Genomic DNA, 13865 nt, shown 5'->3' with positions numbered 1-13865 from the left:
AAAAATGTTCTTTTTATTTTCTCACTAATGTACACTTTGCACCCCACCTTGACAGAAAACAACAGAAATGTAGATATTTTTGCTAATTTACTAAACAAGAAAAACCGAAATATCACATGCTCATAAGTATTCAGACCCTTTGCTCAGTATTGAGCAGAAGCACGTTTTGAGCTGGTACAGCCACGAGTCTTCTTGGGAACGATGCAACAAGTTTATTACACCTGGATTTGGGGATCAAGACATATACAGCTAAATCTGTAGTATAGGGACAAGACATATACAGCTACATCTGTAGTATAGGGACAAGACATATACAGCTACATCTGTAGTATAGGGACAAAACATATACAGCTACATCTGTAGTATAGGGACAAGACATATACAGCTACGTCTGTAGTATAGGGACAAGACATATACAGCTACATCTGTAGTATAGGGGCAAGACATATACAGCTACATCTGTAGTATAGGGACAAGACATATACAGCTACATCTGTAGTATAGGGGCAAGACATATACAGCTACATCTGTAGTATAGGGACAAGATATATACAGCTACATCTGTAGTATAGGGACAAGACATATACAGCTACGTCTGTAGTATAGGGACAATACATATACAGCTACGTCTGTAGTATAGGGACAAGACATATACAGCTACATCTGTAGTATATGGACAAGACATATACAGCTACATCTGTAGTATAGGGGCAAGACATATACAGCTACATCTATAGTATAGGGGCAAGACATATACAGCTACATCTGTAGTATAGGGGCAAGACATATACATCTACATCTGTAGTATAGGGACAAGACATACATATCTACATCTGTAGTATATACATATCTTGTATATATACAATACATATACAGGTGGATAATATTTTGAGCCCCATTGGGGACAGGGACCGATTTGACAAGCTCTGTGTAGCGCTGTGAAATCTGTGTGATATATATAAATAAAGAATTATCATTACCCGAGTATAAGCCAAGACCCCTAATTTTAACAAAAAACCTGGAAAAACTCGATTATAAGCCGAGGGTGGGAAATGCATTGGTCACAGCCTCCTCGGTATATAGCAAACCCCCTGTAGTATATAGCCTGCCAGCCCCTCTAGTATATAGCCAGCCAGCCCCTCTAGTATATAGCTTGCCAGCCCCCGGAAGTATATAGTCTGCCAGCCCCCGGAAGTATATAGTATGCCAGCCCCTTTAGTATATAGCCAGCAAGCCCCCTCTAGTATAAAGCCTGCCAGCCCCTGTAGTATATAGCCTGCCAGCCCTTGCAGTATATAGCCTACCATCCCCCTGTAGTATATAACCTGCCAGCCCCCTGTAGTATATAGCCTGCCCGCCCCTGTAGTGTATAGCCTGCCAGCCCCCTGTAGTATATAGCCTGCCAGCCCCTGTAGTATATAGCATGACAGACCCTCTAGTATAACGCATGACAGCCCCTCTAGTATATAGACTGCCAGCCCCCTGTGTTATATAGCCTGCCAGCCCCCTGTAATATAGTCTGCCATCCCCTGTAGTATATAGCCAGCCCCTTTAGTATATAGCCCCTTTAGTATTAGTTTAAAACCTGCCAGCCCCTCTAGTATATAGACTGCCATCCCCCTGTAGTTTATAGCCTGCCAGCCCCATGTAGTATATAGCCAACAGCCCCCTGTAGTATATAGCCACCAGCCCCCAGTAGTATATAGCCTGCCAGCCTCCAGTAGTATATAGCCTGCCAGCCCCCTGTAGTATATAGCCTGCCAGCCCCCCTGTAGTATATAGCCTGCCAGGCCCCTGTAGTATATAGCCTGCCAGCCCCTGTAGTGTATAGCCAGCCCCCTGTAGTATATAGGCTGCCAGCCCCTTGTAGTATATAGCCTGCCAGCCCCTGCAGTATATAGAATGCCACCCCCCTGTACTATATAGACTACCACCCCTCTGTAGTATATACCCTGCAGTAAAAAATAGTGTAGCTACCTTCAGACATAACACCCTACCCCCCCTGCCAGGCCCTCTTCTATACAACAATGCTCCGACATTGGTTCCGTGTCCCCGTGCGGTACGTTGCAGACACTATTACGTCAGCCACTTATTGACATCATAGTGTGTGTGTGTACCTGCGCACATAGTAGAACATCAGCGAGCGTGGAGCCGATGCCGGAGCATCGCTGCATAGAAGAGGACATGTGGTGGTGGTGGTGGGGGGGGGGCGTGGAGGGCTTGTCAGAAGGTGAGAGTGCACCATTTGTTTTTTTTCATGACTCGAGTATAAGTTGAGGTGAGGTTTTTCAGCACATATGGTATTACATCTGTAGTATGCAAACATATACAGCTACATCTATGGTATAGGGATAAGACAGTCAGCTATATCAGTATATAAGTATATATAAGTATAGGGACAAAAAATTCTGCTACATCTATAGTATAGGGACAGGATATTCGGCTACATCTATAGTTTAGGGACAAGATATTCGGCTATATCTTAAGTATAGAGACAAGACATATACAGCTTCATGTATAGAATAGGGACAATACATTTAGCTACGTATGTACTCTGCACATTAACCCTTTGCCCTTCTCATTGTCTATAGGTTCATGGAAAGGGGAACACAAATGTACTGTAGCCGGGGGCAGTAGAGGGTAAATTGTTCGGTAGTAAATAAAGGTGATCTGCCTCCCAGGTTCGGGATATGTGGCAGTAGATTGACATGAAGCAGAATTAATGTCGGAGTTAAATGGTGAAAGCTCAGGTGATCTTCAGGGCAGTGAGCAGTGCGTCTACTGAGGGAAAACTTGGTATGTTTGTTAGTGAAAGACATATGGATGCAAAAGCCAAAAATCCTAAGACTTTAAGAAATTCCAATGTAGTTGGAACTTGTAAAGACCAATGATAGCAACATTACATGTAGATTTTGCATTGGTGATCATTACCTACGAATGTAATAAGGGGGAGGCTTCTAAACTCTCTGGTGCCTGAGGCAAGATATATAATGGTGCCGCTCCACCGTATGCACTAGTGATATATCAGATTATATATCAGATTATATCTCACACCCATACTGACATCCAGTATGAAGAGACACTTTAGGTGTCAAGTCCTACTTTATAGCAGGTGACTGTGCCCTTGATGCTACTCCCCATGGTTGCTGTAGGTGCTGCCTGAAGCAAGAGGCTCAACTCACTTCTTGTATGGAGCTCCCCTGCCCATTCTGTTTCCAAAAGAAATTATATTTTTGCTCATCAGTAAGGCATGCAACAGAAAAGCTTATTCCCGGTGCAAATTTTTTGCGCAATTTCTACAAAACAGTTGCTCATGCCTAAATGTATTTGTACATTGTTTTGGCAGCTTTTTAGGCGCAAATCAGTGATACATCTTGTGCCAACATCTGCCACCAGGTGCAGTTTAAAGATTAAGCAGTAAAACCAGTGTGCCACGAGCTTCAGAACACATGAAAAGTCACAAAAAAGTCAAAAACTGCAAAAAAATTGTACAAATAAAAAAAAAAACACAAAAAGAAAAGAAAAAGATTCACAAACAAGATACATCTACCGCAAGGTGTACAGTGTTAAAATATAGATTGCCACAAATTTGTGGTGCTCAGGCTGGATTAGCAGAAAACAAAAATTCTGCAACATTTTCAGCATGTAAATATTCTGCAGGATGTTTTCGCATTATTAAAATAGCGAATGGTGAGGTTTTATTTGCAAGAAATCAGAAGCCTTCCTTAGGATAGGTCATCAATATTAGAATGGTAGGTCCAGCATCCCCTTATTTCACCACCGGAAAGTTTCAGTTATGTATAGATATATCTACATCTACATAGATGTATCTACAAAAACCACAGACACCGTTTTAGTGACTTTTGTATCTGATATCCAAACTAAAAATAAATGAATCGGATGGAGGATCTCTCGCCTTTTCTGTTGGTCCAGTGAATTCTTTATATTATTCTGTTTTGTGCCGTTACTCAGTTATTCCTGCAATTTTATCAGAGTAAATTGACAACTTAGTGTTACTGGGGCCATGTCCCTTATCAATGTGGCAGTGCTGACATTTATAAGGGGAATAACTGAGGAACCACACAATATATAAAATACACTTCAAAATTGTTATTTTTTGTTTTATATTTTGTTTGATAGACTATGACTTTTGTGCCTCACTCCAATTAGCTATAAATTCCTGTACCCCCTCTTCAATAAGCTCCTGTAGACTAACCACTCAGGTCTCCCTGTGTAGTCCTGTACATTATGAAACCTCTATGCTCCCATTCCATAAAGGGGTATTCCCACAAAGACAAGATTCATAAATATACCCAGGATAACAAAATAACACATTCTCTAATTCACTGTTATTAACAAAAATACAGCATGTCACAGATATAAGTCCAAGCTGTCTCTATCAGTCCTGGTGTACACAATTTCGGTTTCCCCTGTACCCGCCAGTGAATCTTCTGACTTTAGGGTCGGGCGGACGTATTGTTCTCCTGTTTGACACTGCACTCATCTGCTCTCTGCCTCCAGCCCCCAATCTTGCATTCTAGGATGAGCTCACAAAGAGACTTCCTGCCAGCAAGCAGGGAGAGGGGAATAACGCTACATGCTACAGACAGATAAGGTCCTTTTTCAGGGGAGGGGGAGGGAGTGAGGCATGTAGCAGAGCTATGTGTATGTTATGGCTGTTATAGTAGAGCTGAGAATGTCATGTGTCATATGAATCTCATGGATCTCATCATCTCTCATCTCTGATCTGTCTCTATGGGGGGGATGGATTAACGCACTTGCGCCACAATTCTGGTGGTTTTGCGCCTTAAACACAGTGTGAAAAGCCTTACACAACATTTATCAAGGCTTTTTAGACCTGTTTTTATCCATTTTCCGACTTGTGCAGCGGAGGGGGAGGGGCCTTCGGAAAAGAGGCGTGGCTTGGTATAAAAGGTGGCGTGGCCTATTTGAATGTTCTGTGCGCCAAAAATTGTGACGTTGAGTTTAGATCACTTTAAAGTAGGTCTAAATGGAAACCGACAGTCTAATCCTGCAGTAGATTCATTAAATCTGGCACAGAAAATGACTAGGGTTTTCCTCCACTAAACGGAACCTGGGACACATTGATAAATCCCCCCCAATGTGTCAGATACTAGTGAATGTTTGGATGCTAAATGAAAGGGTATATAAACCTGCACCAGATAATCTAAGCACATTGTCAGCACAGAGCATTTCACAGCACTTGAGGAATCATGAAGTCGGCTTAGAGAGTCCCCGCCCACACTCTTACACTGACAATCACTGAGTGATAGGAGCTAAAACAGCAAAATTGTAAAGTTAGAGGATTTAAAAGGTGATTGAAATTTAAGAATATTCTTTCATGGGCAAATCCCTTTGAGGAGTCTACCACTTCCTCAAGGAGTCTACCACTTCATTATAATATACTGGTAGCATGTAATATAGAAATGCACTATGATTTAAAAAAATATCTTTATTATTTCTGTCCATTATGCCATTTTTGGGAAATTCTCATTTTAAAGGGAGCCTGTCACCAGGGACCCCATTTTCATTAATGACAGGTTACAGAAGCCCATTACAGCTGCATTGCACATATGCCTTTCTACTTTCTCTAAGCATCTTTATTACTGCATAATTGTGTGTTATAACTTAGCTTGCACCCTGACAAAATCCTCTATGTATTCCTAGGAGTTGGCTTTGGTTTGGATGCATTTTAAAAAAACAACGGGGGTAATTTACTAAGGGCCGATTCGCGTTTTCCCGACGTGTTACCCGAATATTTCCGAATTGCGCCGATTTTCCCTGTATTGCCCCGGGATTTTGGCGCACGCGATCGGATTGTGGCGCATCTGCGCCGGCATGCATGCGACGGAAATCGGGGGGCGTGGCCGAGCGAAAAACCCGACGGATTCGGAAAAACCGCTGCATTTAAAACAATAAAAGTGTTGCTTGGGACGCACTTACCTTCACTTGGTCCGGCTCGGTGAAGTTGAGTGCATTCAGATGCTTTTCAGTGCAGCAGCGCCACCTGGTGGATGGCGGAGGAGCTACCTTGATGAATCCCGGCCGGACCCGAATCCAGCTGGATCGCGAACGGACCGGGTAAGTAAATGTGCCCCAACATGTCTGTGCTGCTCCCTCCTCCCACACCTGTACACTTAATATCTAAATGGTAATCCGCAGGAGGAGGGAGCAGGAAAGATAGGATGTAGGAGGGATTAGTTTGAAGAGAAGTGAGGATCACTGCAGAAGGGAGGAGGGGTTTGAAGGACCCCCAGGATTCAGCACAGGATTCTGGTAGGGAGCCAGGTAGGATAAACTAAATGATTGTAAAGAAGTAAAACAATTTAAGAACTAGCCAAGACATGATCTGTGTTGAGCATTACATGTCCTTATAGAAAATGTCATAAATGAAAAATGCCCTTCATGGTGACAGGTTCCCTTTAAACTGGGAATATCTTTTCAATGGCATGAAGAACAGAACTTATAAAGATATTGGGGTAGATGTTTTAGTGCTTCTAAGCCAGATTTTCAGCTATAAGTACTGATATAAATCCAATTTCTTGCAGATTATTACGACGACAATACCACCTTCACGTCATTTGGGCATGGAGGGGGCATGGACAGTCACAGCCTCCGGTGGAGTGTGCGACATGGGGCGTTCCTGCCCTGTGTCTGCGCAATCTTAAAAAAATCTGTGAACATTCACTGGTGAACTTTCACAGTTTTTTTCCCTGTCAGGTCAGAACGGCCGGTGAATACATCATGAGGTCTAAGCCGGGGGTTGGGTGCCTTTAACATATGCCTATGCTAAATCTCCCCCATTATCTATATCACAGTGTATTGCTCTGCAGCATCCAGATTTTATTACTGGGTGGAGGTGGTTTTCACAATTATAATCTGTCAGCTGGTGTAACCAGACCAATGAGTGAAAAAAAATTAATGAAGACCAATTCTTGCTCCTGCGGATGCCCCCTCTTTAACTCGACGACCTTGGCACAAGCCCCCAAGTGCCTAATGGCAAATACAGCTCTGAACCTTCAGGAGGCAACATTAGGGTGCAGCGCTTACACACTGGTCGTAATATCACTGCAGCAGCCTCTGCTTACCAACATGGATCAGGAATCCACCCTACACTGGAATATTCCTGCACCACCAACCAACTAAAACCTGTACCTCAGAACTATAACTATCGGATACTATTATAATTTGAGACAGTGTTATACATTACTTTCCCAAATAGCAATGGTACAATAAGGATTTATCATTGATTTGCCATAAACTGGTCTTTTTTAGTGCATCTAGTACCTGTCATTGACAAGGATCTATGGATAGTATTCATCAGACTGTTGGCTCCACCTGGTGGTCAGTATTTGTTATACCACTACAAATATACAATGTGCAATATGTCTTAGAAAGTTGGCAGACTTGTCACTGTAGTGGCAGCTTTTATAACACCTATTAGTTGTTTTACTTTGTGCTCCAAAATTGTTTGTCTTTGCTGAAGCATTATAACCTGTGTCTCCATGCCAAAATAAGTTGCACCCCTGTTGGTCAAGTGTCTAATACACTAGTAATGTTGCATTAAAAAATGTGATGTGTATTTTTGGAGCAGACCAAGGCAGTGTCTGGTGGATTTGTTTTAGCAAGTCTCTCCCATGGTCTATTACTGATATTTGAGGAGCAGGTTTCAGCATTTTGCTATAGGCTCAGGCCGTGTCTAGTTTGATGCCACTGAGATGCCTACATACTGTACATACAGTCACTACACAGCCCAGGAGGAAATGTGCTTCCTTTAGGCTTCTACAACTTCTGCTTTGAAGAAGATTTATGTAAATGAGGTTTCATTTTTGGGTAATGAACCCTTCTGCTATCCTCTGAGATCAGTGCAGCCTACATTCCTCTTTATCTAGTATGTATAGTGTGCAGACTTTACCTGTGCCCCTGCTGTGTACTAACCTGCGAGTTTTGCCGGTTTGGCTCTGAAAAATGCCATTTATTTCAGACCTTGCTGTATCCTGAGAGTATTGGATTTGTCTATAGTGGATATCGTAGCTGTGACCTTAATCATAGTATATAAGGTTGGAAAAAGATGCAGGTCCATCTTATTAGACTAAACTAATATTTTACCCCTAACCTGTGATATTTTTGTTCTCACAAAGGCCATGCAGGCCCCTCTTGAGATCATTGACCATTAGTTTATGTTGTAGTTTAGTGATGGTCCTTTAATCCTTCCGTTTCTCTTTATTTTTATTGTGCTTTGCACTCATTTGTGTTTAACTTGTATTGTACAGTAAAAAAAAAATCCTAAATTATTTTTGTTTCTGTTTCAGGTTATAGAAACTTTATCCAAACTCTCTCATACGCCCATTGCACTTTCCTGTGGAATAAGGTCAGGTATCTTGGATTAATACACTGTACAGTACTGTTTATGGTTGTGATGTGGGGGCACATTTCCCGCACGAAAACGAGGGGTTTGCGCTCGGCGATCTTTGTCAGCTTCATAGAGATGAATGGAGCAGAACGGTCATGTGTGGCCGTCTGCTCCATTACTCTCATGGAGCGACGAGTGGTCCGACTGAGGTACGTGGGACCCCATCGAACCCCTCTTTTTGTGATCTGTGTGGGTCTCATCACTGATCAGCACCGATCAGCAAGTTAGGCCCTACTGTGGATAGAGCCTATCTTGAAGCAGGAAAACTCCTTTAAAAACAAGGGCCTAGGAATCTTAAAGAAGAGTAGATCCTGCCAGAGGGGGCGAACACCATTATGTCAGTGTGCTTGGTTTACAAACCTTCAATCTGTGGTAGATGTCCTTTAAAGCCTGTGGGGGGTTGATTTTATGTTGCCGTTTTTCACTTTTTCAATGCAGCAATTTAACTCCATGGGAAGGAGGTGGTAGTAGTGGAAGATCTTTGGGGTCATTTATATTAGGAATTTACTTTATTTTTGTGAGTTTTTTGTGCATTTAAATATTTGCATAAAAATTTGCAACTATTTCACCCACCTGCAAAGTTTGGTGAGACCTTTTATTTCAGTGTAGCACCTAATATATCTTTAAAATCCAGTTGTGGATTTATGGAAAAGTTGCAAATATTTTCACCATCTCAGTTAAAAGTGGTAATCTTTTACTCAAAAAAAACTCCTGTCTCAAGCAGATGTCAGCAATACAATCGTAAAGGTAGCTGAAGGCACTGCGACTTTAAAAAACAAAACAAAAAAAGTCCCAAAAATCTACACACTCAAATGCCGAATCTATCCTTTTTAATTTTGTTATCCTGAGTATATTTAACAAACTTATCTTCATGGGAATACCCCTTTAATAAATTATATTACAAAATACACACACTACACACTTCTGAAATAAAAAGGCTTTAAAAGTTTAGCTATGCCACAAATAAACAAACCACAATAAACAAAACCATACCAGAAAGATTTCATCATGGTGCATCATAATGTTCCTAATGATCTTCATAGCTAAAAATAGAGCTATTACTTGATAGCATTGCTAGGAAAGTGAGGAAATTCAGGGTAGTGAAGGTAACATAGTACTCTGTTTATGAAGAAAAAAGAAGATCAACCACTCCAAGATAGTAGTAGCAAATTCCGAAGTTTCTTTATTCCGTTAAAAACAGTGATACATCAGATAACACACGAGGTAGACAGCTTTGATCTACGCATTTCGGCTTTGCCTGTTACAGCAATGCCTTAATCATGATCTGTCAGCTGCACAAATTAGGAAGTTTAAACACTCCCGCTTATCTGTCATGTGACCCGACCATCACATGACCTATTTGGACTAGTGAAATGAATAAATAGATTTTCCTAGTGCCAGACACAATGGCTAATATGAACTATATGGTAAAGTTTACAATATTATACATAGATGCAACAAGCAATAAATAGTGTCAATCCATGTTATACAATGATGATGAATATTGAATATTCTTAGAAATTTGCAGCTACCATACCGGCTCTAAGCATCATTACACCACTTACCATATGAAAAGATGGAAAGCCTGAATAACTTCACCGAGAAACATAAGATAAAAATGCCCTAGATCAGTGATGGCAAACCTTTTAGACACCCAGTGCCCAAACTACAACCAAATCGCACGTATTTTTCGCAAAGTGCTAATGCGACAATTTAAGCAGGAACTTCTTACTCCTTGCTCTGTCACATGTTTAAATTGTATAGGCACCTGAGGACACCAATACAGTAGAAAGAAGGAGAAGAAGTTTGGATTATCATTGTAGCTTCCTTCTTGGGTCCTGGGCTGTTTGGGACTGCAAGAGGCCTTGAGTCCTGTCTGGCAAACTCTACCCTGGGGTGAGGGCAAGGGTGCCCATATAGAGGGCTCCGAGTGCCATCTCTGGCACCCGTGCCATAGGTTCGCCACCACTGCCCTAGATAATGAATAAAGACTGATATAATAGTAATTAGCACAATACCGGGTATCTGTTGGCAATTCAAACCTTTTGGGATTCTGGTGTTCAAAATGAACATCCAGTAGGTTTCCCTTGCTTAAAACGTTGTTCTTGAATTCCCCTCCCCTTTTCGGTCTATAGACTCTCTTTGTGCCCATCCATGTAAAGAAATCCACATTCCCTATATGCACTTCTTCGAAATGCTTAGAAATATCCAATATAACCACAAAGTCACCAGATGTTTTTTTTTAAGTAAACGGTGGGCACATAAGATTAATAATCGGGATCCAATTCCAATATCATCCAAAACAATAATAGATTGGGCATCACTTGGATATGATGCTAAAAAAACATGTATTTATTAAAGGACTTTTCAGCCCCCTGTGCCAACACAAGTGTGTAGAAGTAATAGTGAATATTGCTGCCGCACATTAGTTCAGCGTTGTATCAACAGATGCATCCGACAAATGTCTCCTAAGATGTGTTTTAAGGCTTGTAGTTGTATGTCCCACATACTGTTTTTCACACAGTGTATTCTAGTAACAAGAACAAATGGGACACTCACCTGAAAACTTCATTCTTTTTATTATATTCCTTTAAAATGCATGAGCAGACACGCAGGGCGGGAGCAGGGGGCAAATGGGATGAGCGACATCCTTTTCCCGATATAGATGCACTTTATTACGTTCAAATGTCATAGTTTTCCGCACCGGTCTTAAATAAGAGGCGCTGGACGCTGTGGTTGCAGTTCTGGTCCCGATGTCACAAGGGGATGATCCACGACTGCCAATCCCAACAAATCAGATGGCGTGTCACAGTTTCCAAGGTTTCCTCAACACACACTAAGAAGGACAGGCGGCTGCACAGTGGGTGTCATTTCTGCCAAATACATGAGTAAACCTCAAATTCATAGAATTGAATTGAAAGAGTCCATCAACAACTTTTAAAATATGCTTACGTACGTGATGTTTCTACAAAACCTATTCACGTCAATTAAGGTCTTAAACAGATCAAAGTTCAGTGTCGGAGAGAAATTCAACCCTTTACCAAGTAGAGAGACAATGTCATATGATATCGGATAATTTGTCCCGATAAGTTGATGACTGAACCAGAATTCACGTGTGACTCTGTTGTTACATGCAAATGAATGTAAAATTATTTTGGGGAACATAGTCTTCAGAACAAAGCTCTAACAAGGTACCTCAGAACCCCTTATCAGACATGTATAAAATTGAAGACAGAGGTATGGCAACTACTTCCAATGCTGTCCATTATTATTCAGAATTATTCTTCAGCAATACTTATTGTAAATTGTAAAATTTTACTTGCACACCTTAAAATCATACATGTTCTTTTAAATCATACACTCTTTTTAAAGATCACCCAAAACTGCATGAAAATACTGAATATTGAGGGTCTGGATGAGGGGGTGGTCTCCTTAAAGAGGTGGTCCTTTTCAGGAGTTTCACTACATTCTAGAAGATTATTGTAGGTTGTGTGGATTAACCTTACTCCTCATATCTCATCCACTTCACTAATAACTTCTTGTTACTGTACTCACCTTACATTACAGTATTTGATTGAATAACCCTGAGTATAATTCTACTTAATATTACAACATGGGAAAGGGTCATGAATATTTTATTAAGGTCTAATGTTTGCATCTATTATGCAGCACTACAAGAAAATCTTTGAATCTTAATTCTACAAGAAAATTCTTGTTATTGCTATGATTGGGGAAAGGAGAAACCTTCTCACAATCCATTCAGAGAAAATCCATTAGGAAGTCAAGTGTATATTAATTTAACCACTGATCAGAGTGATGAATTATTCACTGGCTTCTCTTATGAGCTGTACACCGGTATCACAGTTATAATGAATTTTACTCCATGACAGCGAGAAAGGTGGTCCAAGAAGGAGAATCGGGAGACAGGACATCCATGGAATTATATCTGCAAACACAAATGTAGGGATTGGTAGTTATTCAGGAATATTGGGACGCAAAATGCTTGCTATATTACATTGGTTACATATATTTAGAGGATTTTATGGCAGGATATAATTTTAGATGCCTATTAGGGGTGTATTAGGAAAATTCACTTGAATGAATCAGTGACCTGCTGTATGGCCTACAATAGGATTGTGATTCCGCTTACCTGGAGCATGGACAGCATAGCTTACCATAAAGCATAGCTTTTTAAGAACAGAAGTTTTGTACCATTGTATTAATAGGAAGATTTGCTTTTCAGGGTTTGGGGAAAGTTGACTAATTATCCATGTGGGAGCTATGTGTTTGCAATAGAAAATTCTAACACTTCTCTTGTGTTCTTACACACAGGCCGTTTCCAACAGAGGAGAGTGTACAAGATGAAGACATCTATAAAGCACTGCCGGACCTCATTGAGTATGCATTAGCTCTATATGCCAGTCTGTGCTCCACTCCATCCCGGGGTTTTTGCGTAGTTGCTATATTAAACATTAATATCACCCATTTGATAAGGCTTTTCCGTAGACAAACCATAAGGGGGCTCAACAGATGATTATTGGGAGGACAGGGGAATACAAGTCCCTCAAAGTGCCCTGCCTTGCACCTAGCGTTCATCCAACGTTTATGAGGCTCTGGGACATAGCCTTGCTAAAAGTACTATAGAAATGAACGGAACACAGGCCCAGCTTGCTCCCCTGTGCCCCATTTTGTATGGTGAAACCAGAGAAACCAAGTAGAAGTGTCAGGTCTATTGTAGAGAAAAAATAATTGTCTTTTCTGTACATTGGTACATACATAGAGATGTGTATAAGGCATAAAAATAATAATGAAAAAACTCCAATATCCAGCCGGGTCAGGAATCGTTCGTAATCTTTATTTAGGCAAATATTAAAATTCCACAGCCATGACTAAGAACGGCCAGTCTGTTTGAAACGCGTTGGCCAAGACTACTTGCTGTGGAATTTTAATATTTGCCTAAATAAAGATTACGAACGATTCCTGACCCGGCTGGATATTGGAGCTTTTTCATTATGTATGCGGCCCGAGCAGAGGGGCGATCCGTGCCATACCAGGATACTCACAGAGCTGGAAGGTGAGCTGAATCTCCACTGTTATCCTATAAAAATAATAATGTATTCTGTTTTAGTCACTGTCCCGGTATTTATTTTTAGTTGTCTTCCTTCTCTATAGATATGGCAGGCATCTTGTCTTACATGTTGACATATTATCTTCACCCTGGTGGTCTATAATACCATGTGTGATTATTCCTTCTCTTGCAGTGAATCTGGGATGGAAGAAGATGATGAGTTGTATTATGACTGCGTGTATAGGGAGGACGAAGCAGACGAAGTGTATGAAGATCTTATGAAGGCCGAGGCTGCACTGCCCTCTGTATGAACAGTAGGAGTAATGTTACTTTGTAGTAAACATATAATATGATGCCGTACAT

The 13865-nt window shown here is 41.0% G+C and overlaps 1 protein-coding gene across 2 annotated transcripts in view; it reads left to right on the top strand.

The window, feature by feature from the left end:
- The window catches only part of VAV3 (vav guanine nucleotide exchange factor 3), a 149594-nt gene that overhangs the window by 59508 nt on the left and 76221 nt on the right, over positions 1–13865 (top strand). For both annotated transcript variants that reach the window (XM_072127942.1, XM_072127941.1), the window contains exons 3-5: positions 8334–8392; positions 12767–12832; positions 13696–13807. In XM_072127942.1, coding sequence (XP_071984043.1) covers positions 8334–8392; positions 12767–12832; positions 13696–13807 — 237 coding nt within the window. The remainder of the gene's footprint in view (positions 1–8333; positions 8393–12766; positions 12833–13695; positions 13808–13865) is intronic.

This window comes from Engystomops pustulosus, chromosome 10, assembly GCF_040894005.1.
Source record: "Engystomops pustulosus chromosome 10, aEngPut4.maternal, whole genome shotgun sequence".
NCBI classification, from domain to species: Eukaryota; Metazoa; Chordata; class Amphibia; order Anura; family Leptodactylidae; genus Engystomops; species Engystomops pustulosus.
The sequence above is the reverse complement of the archived record's forward strand: the minus strand, read 5'-3'. Positions and strand labels throughout refer to the sequence as shown.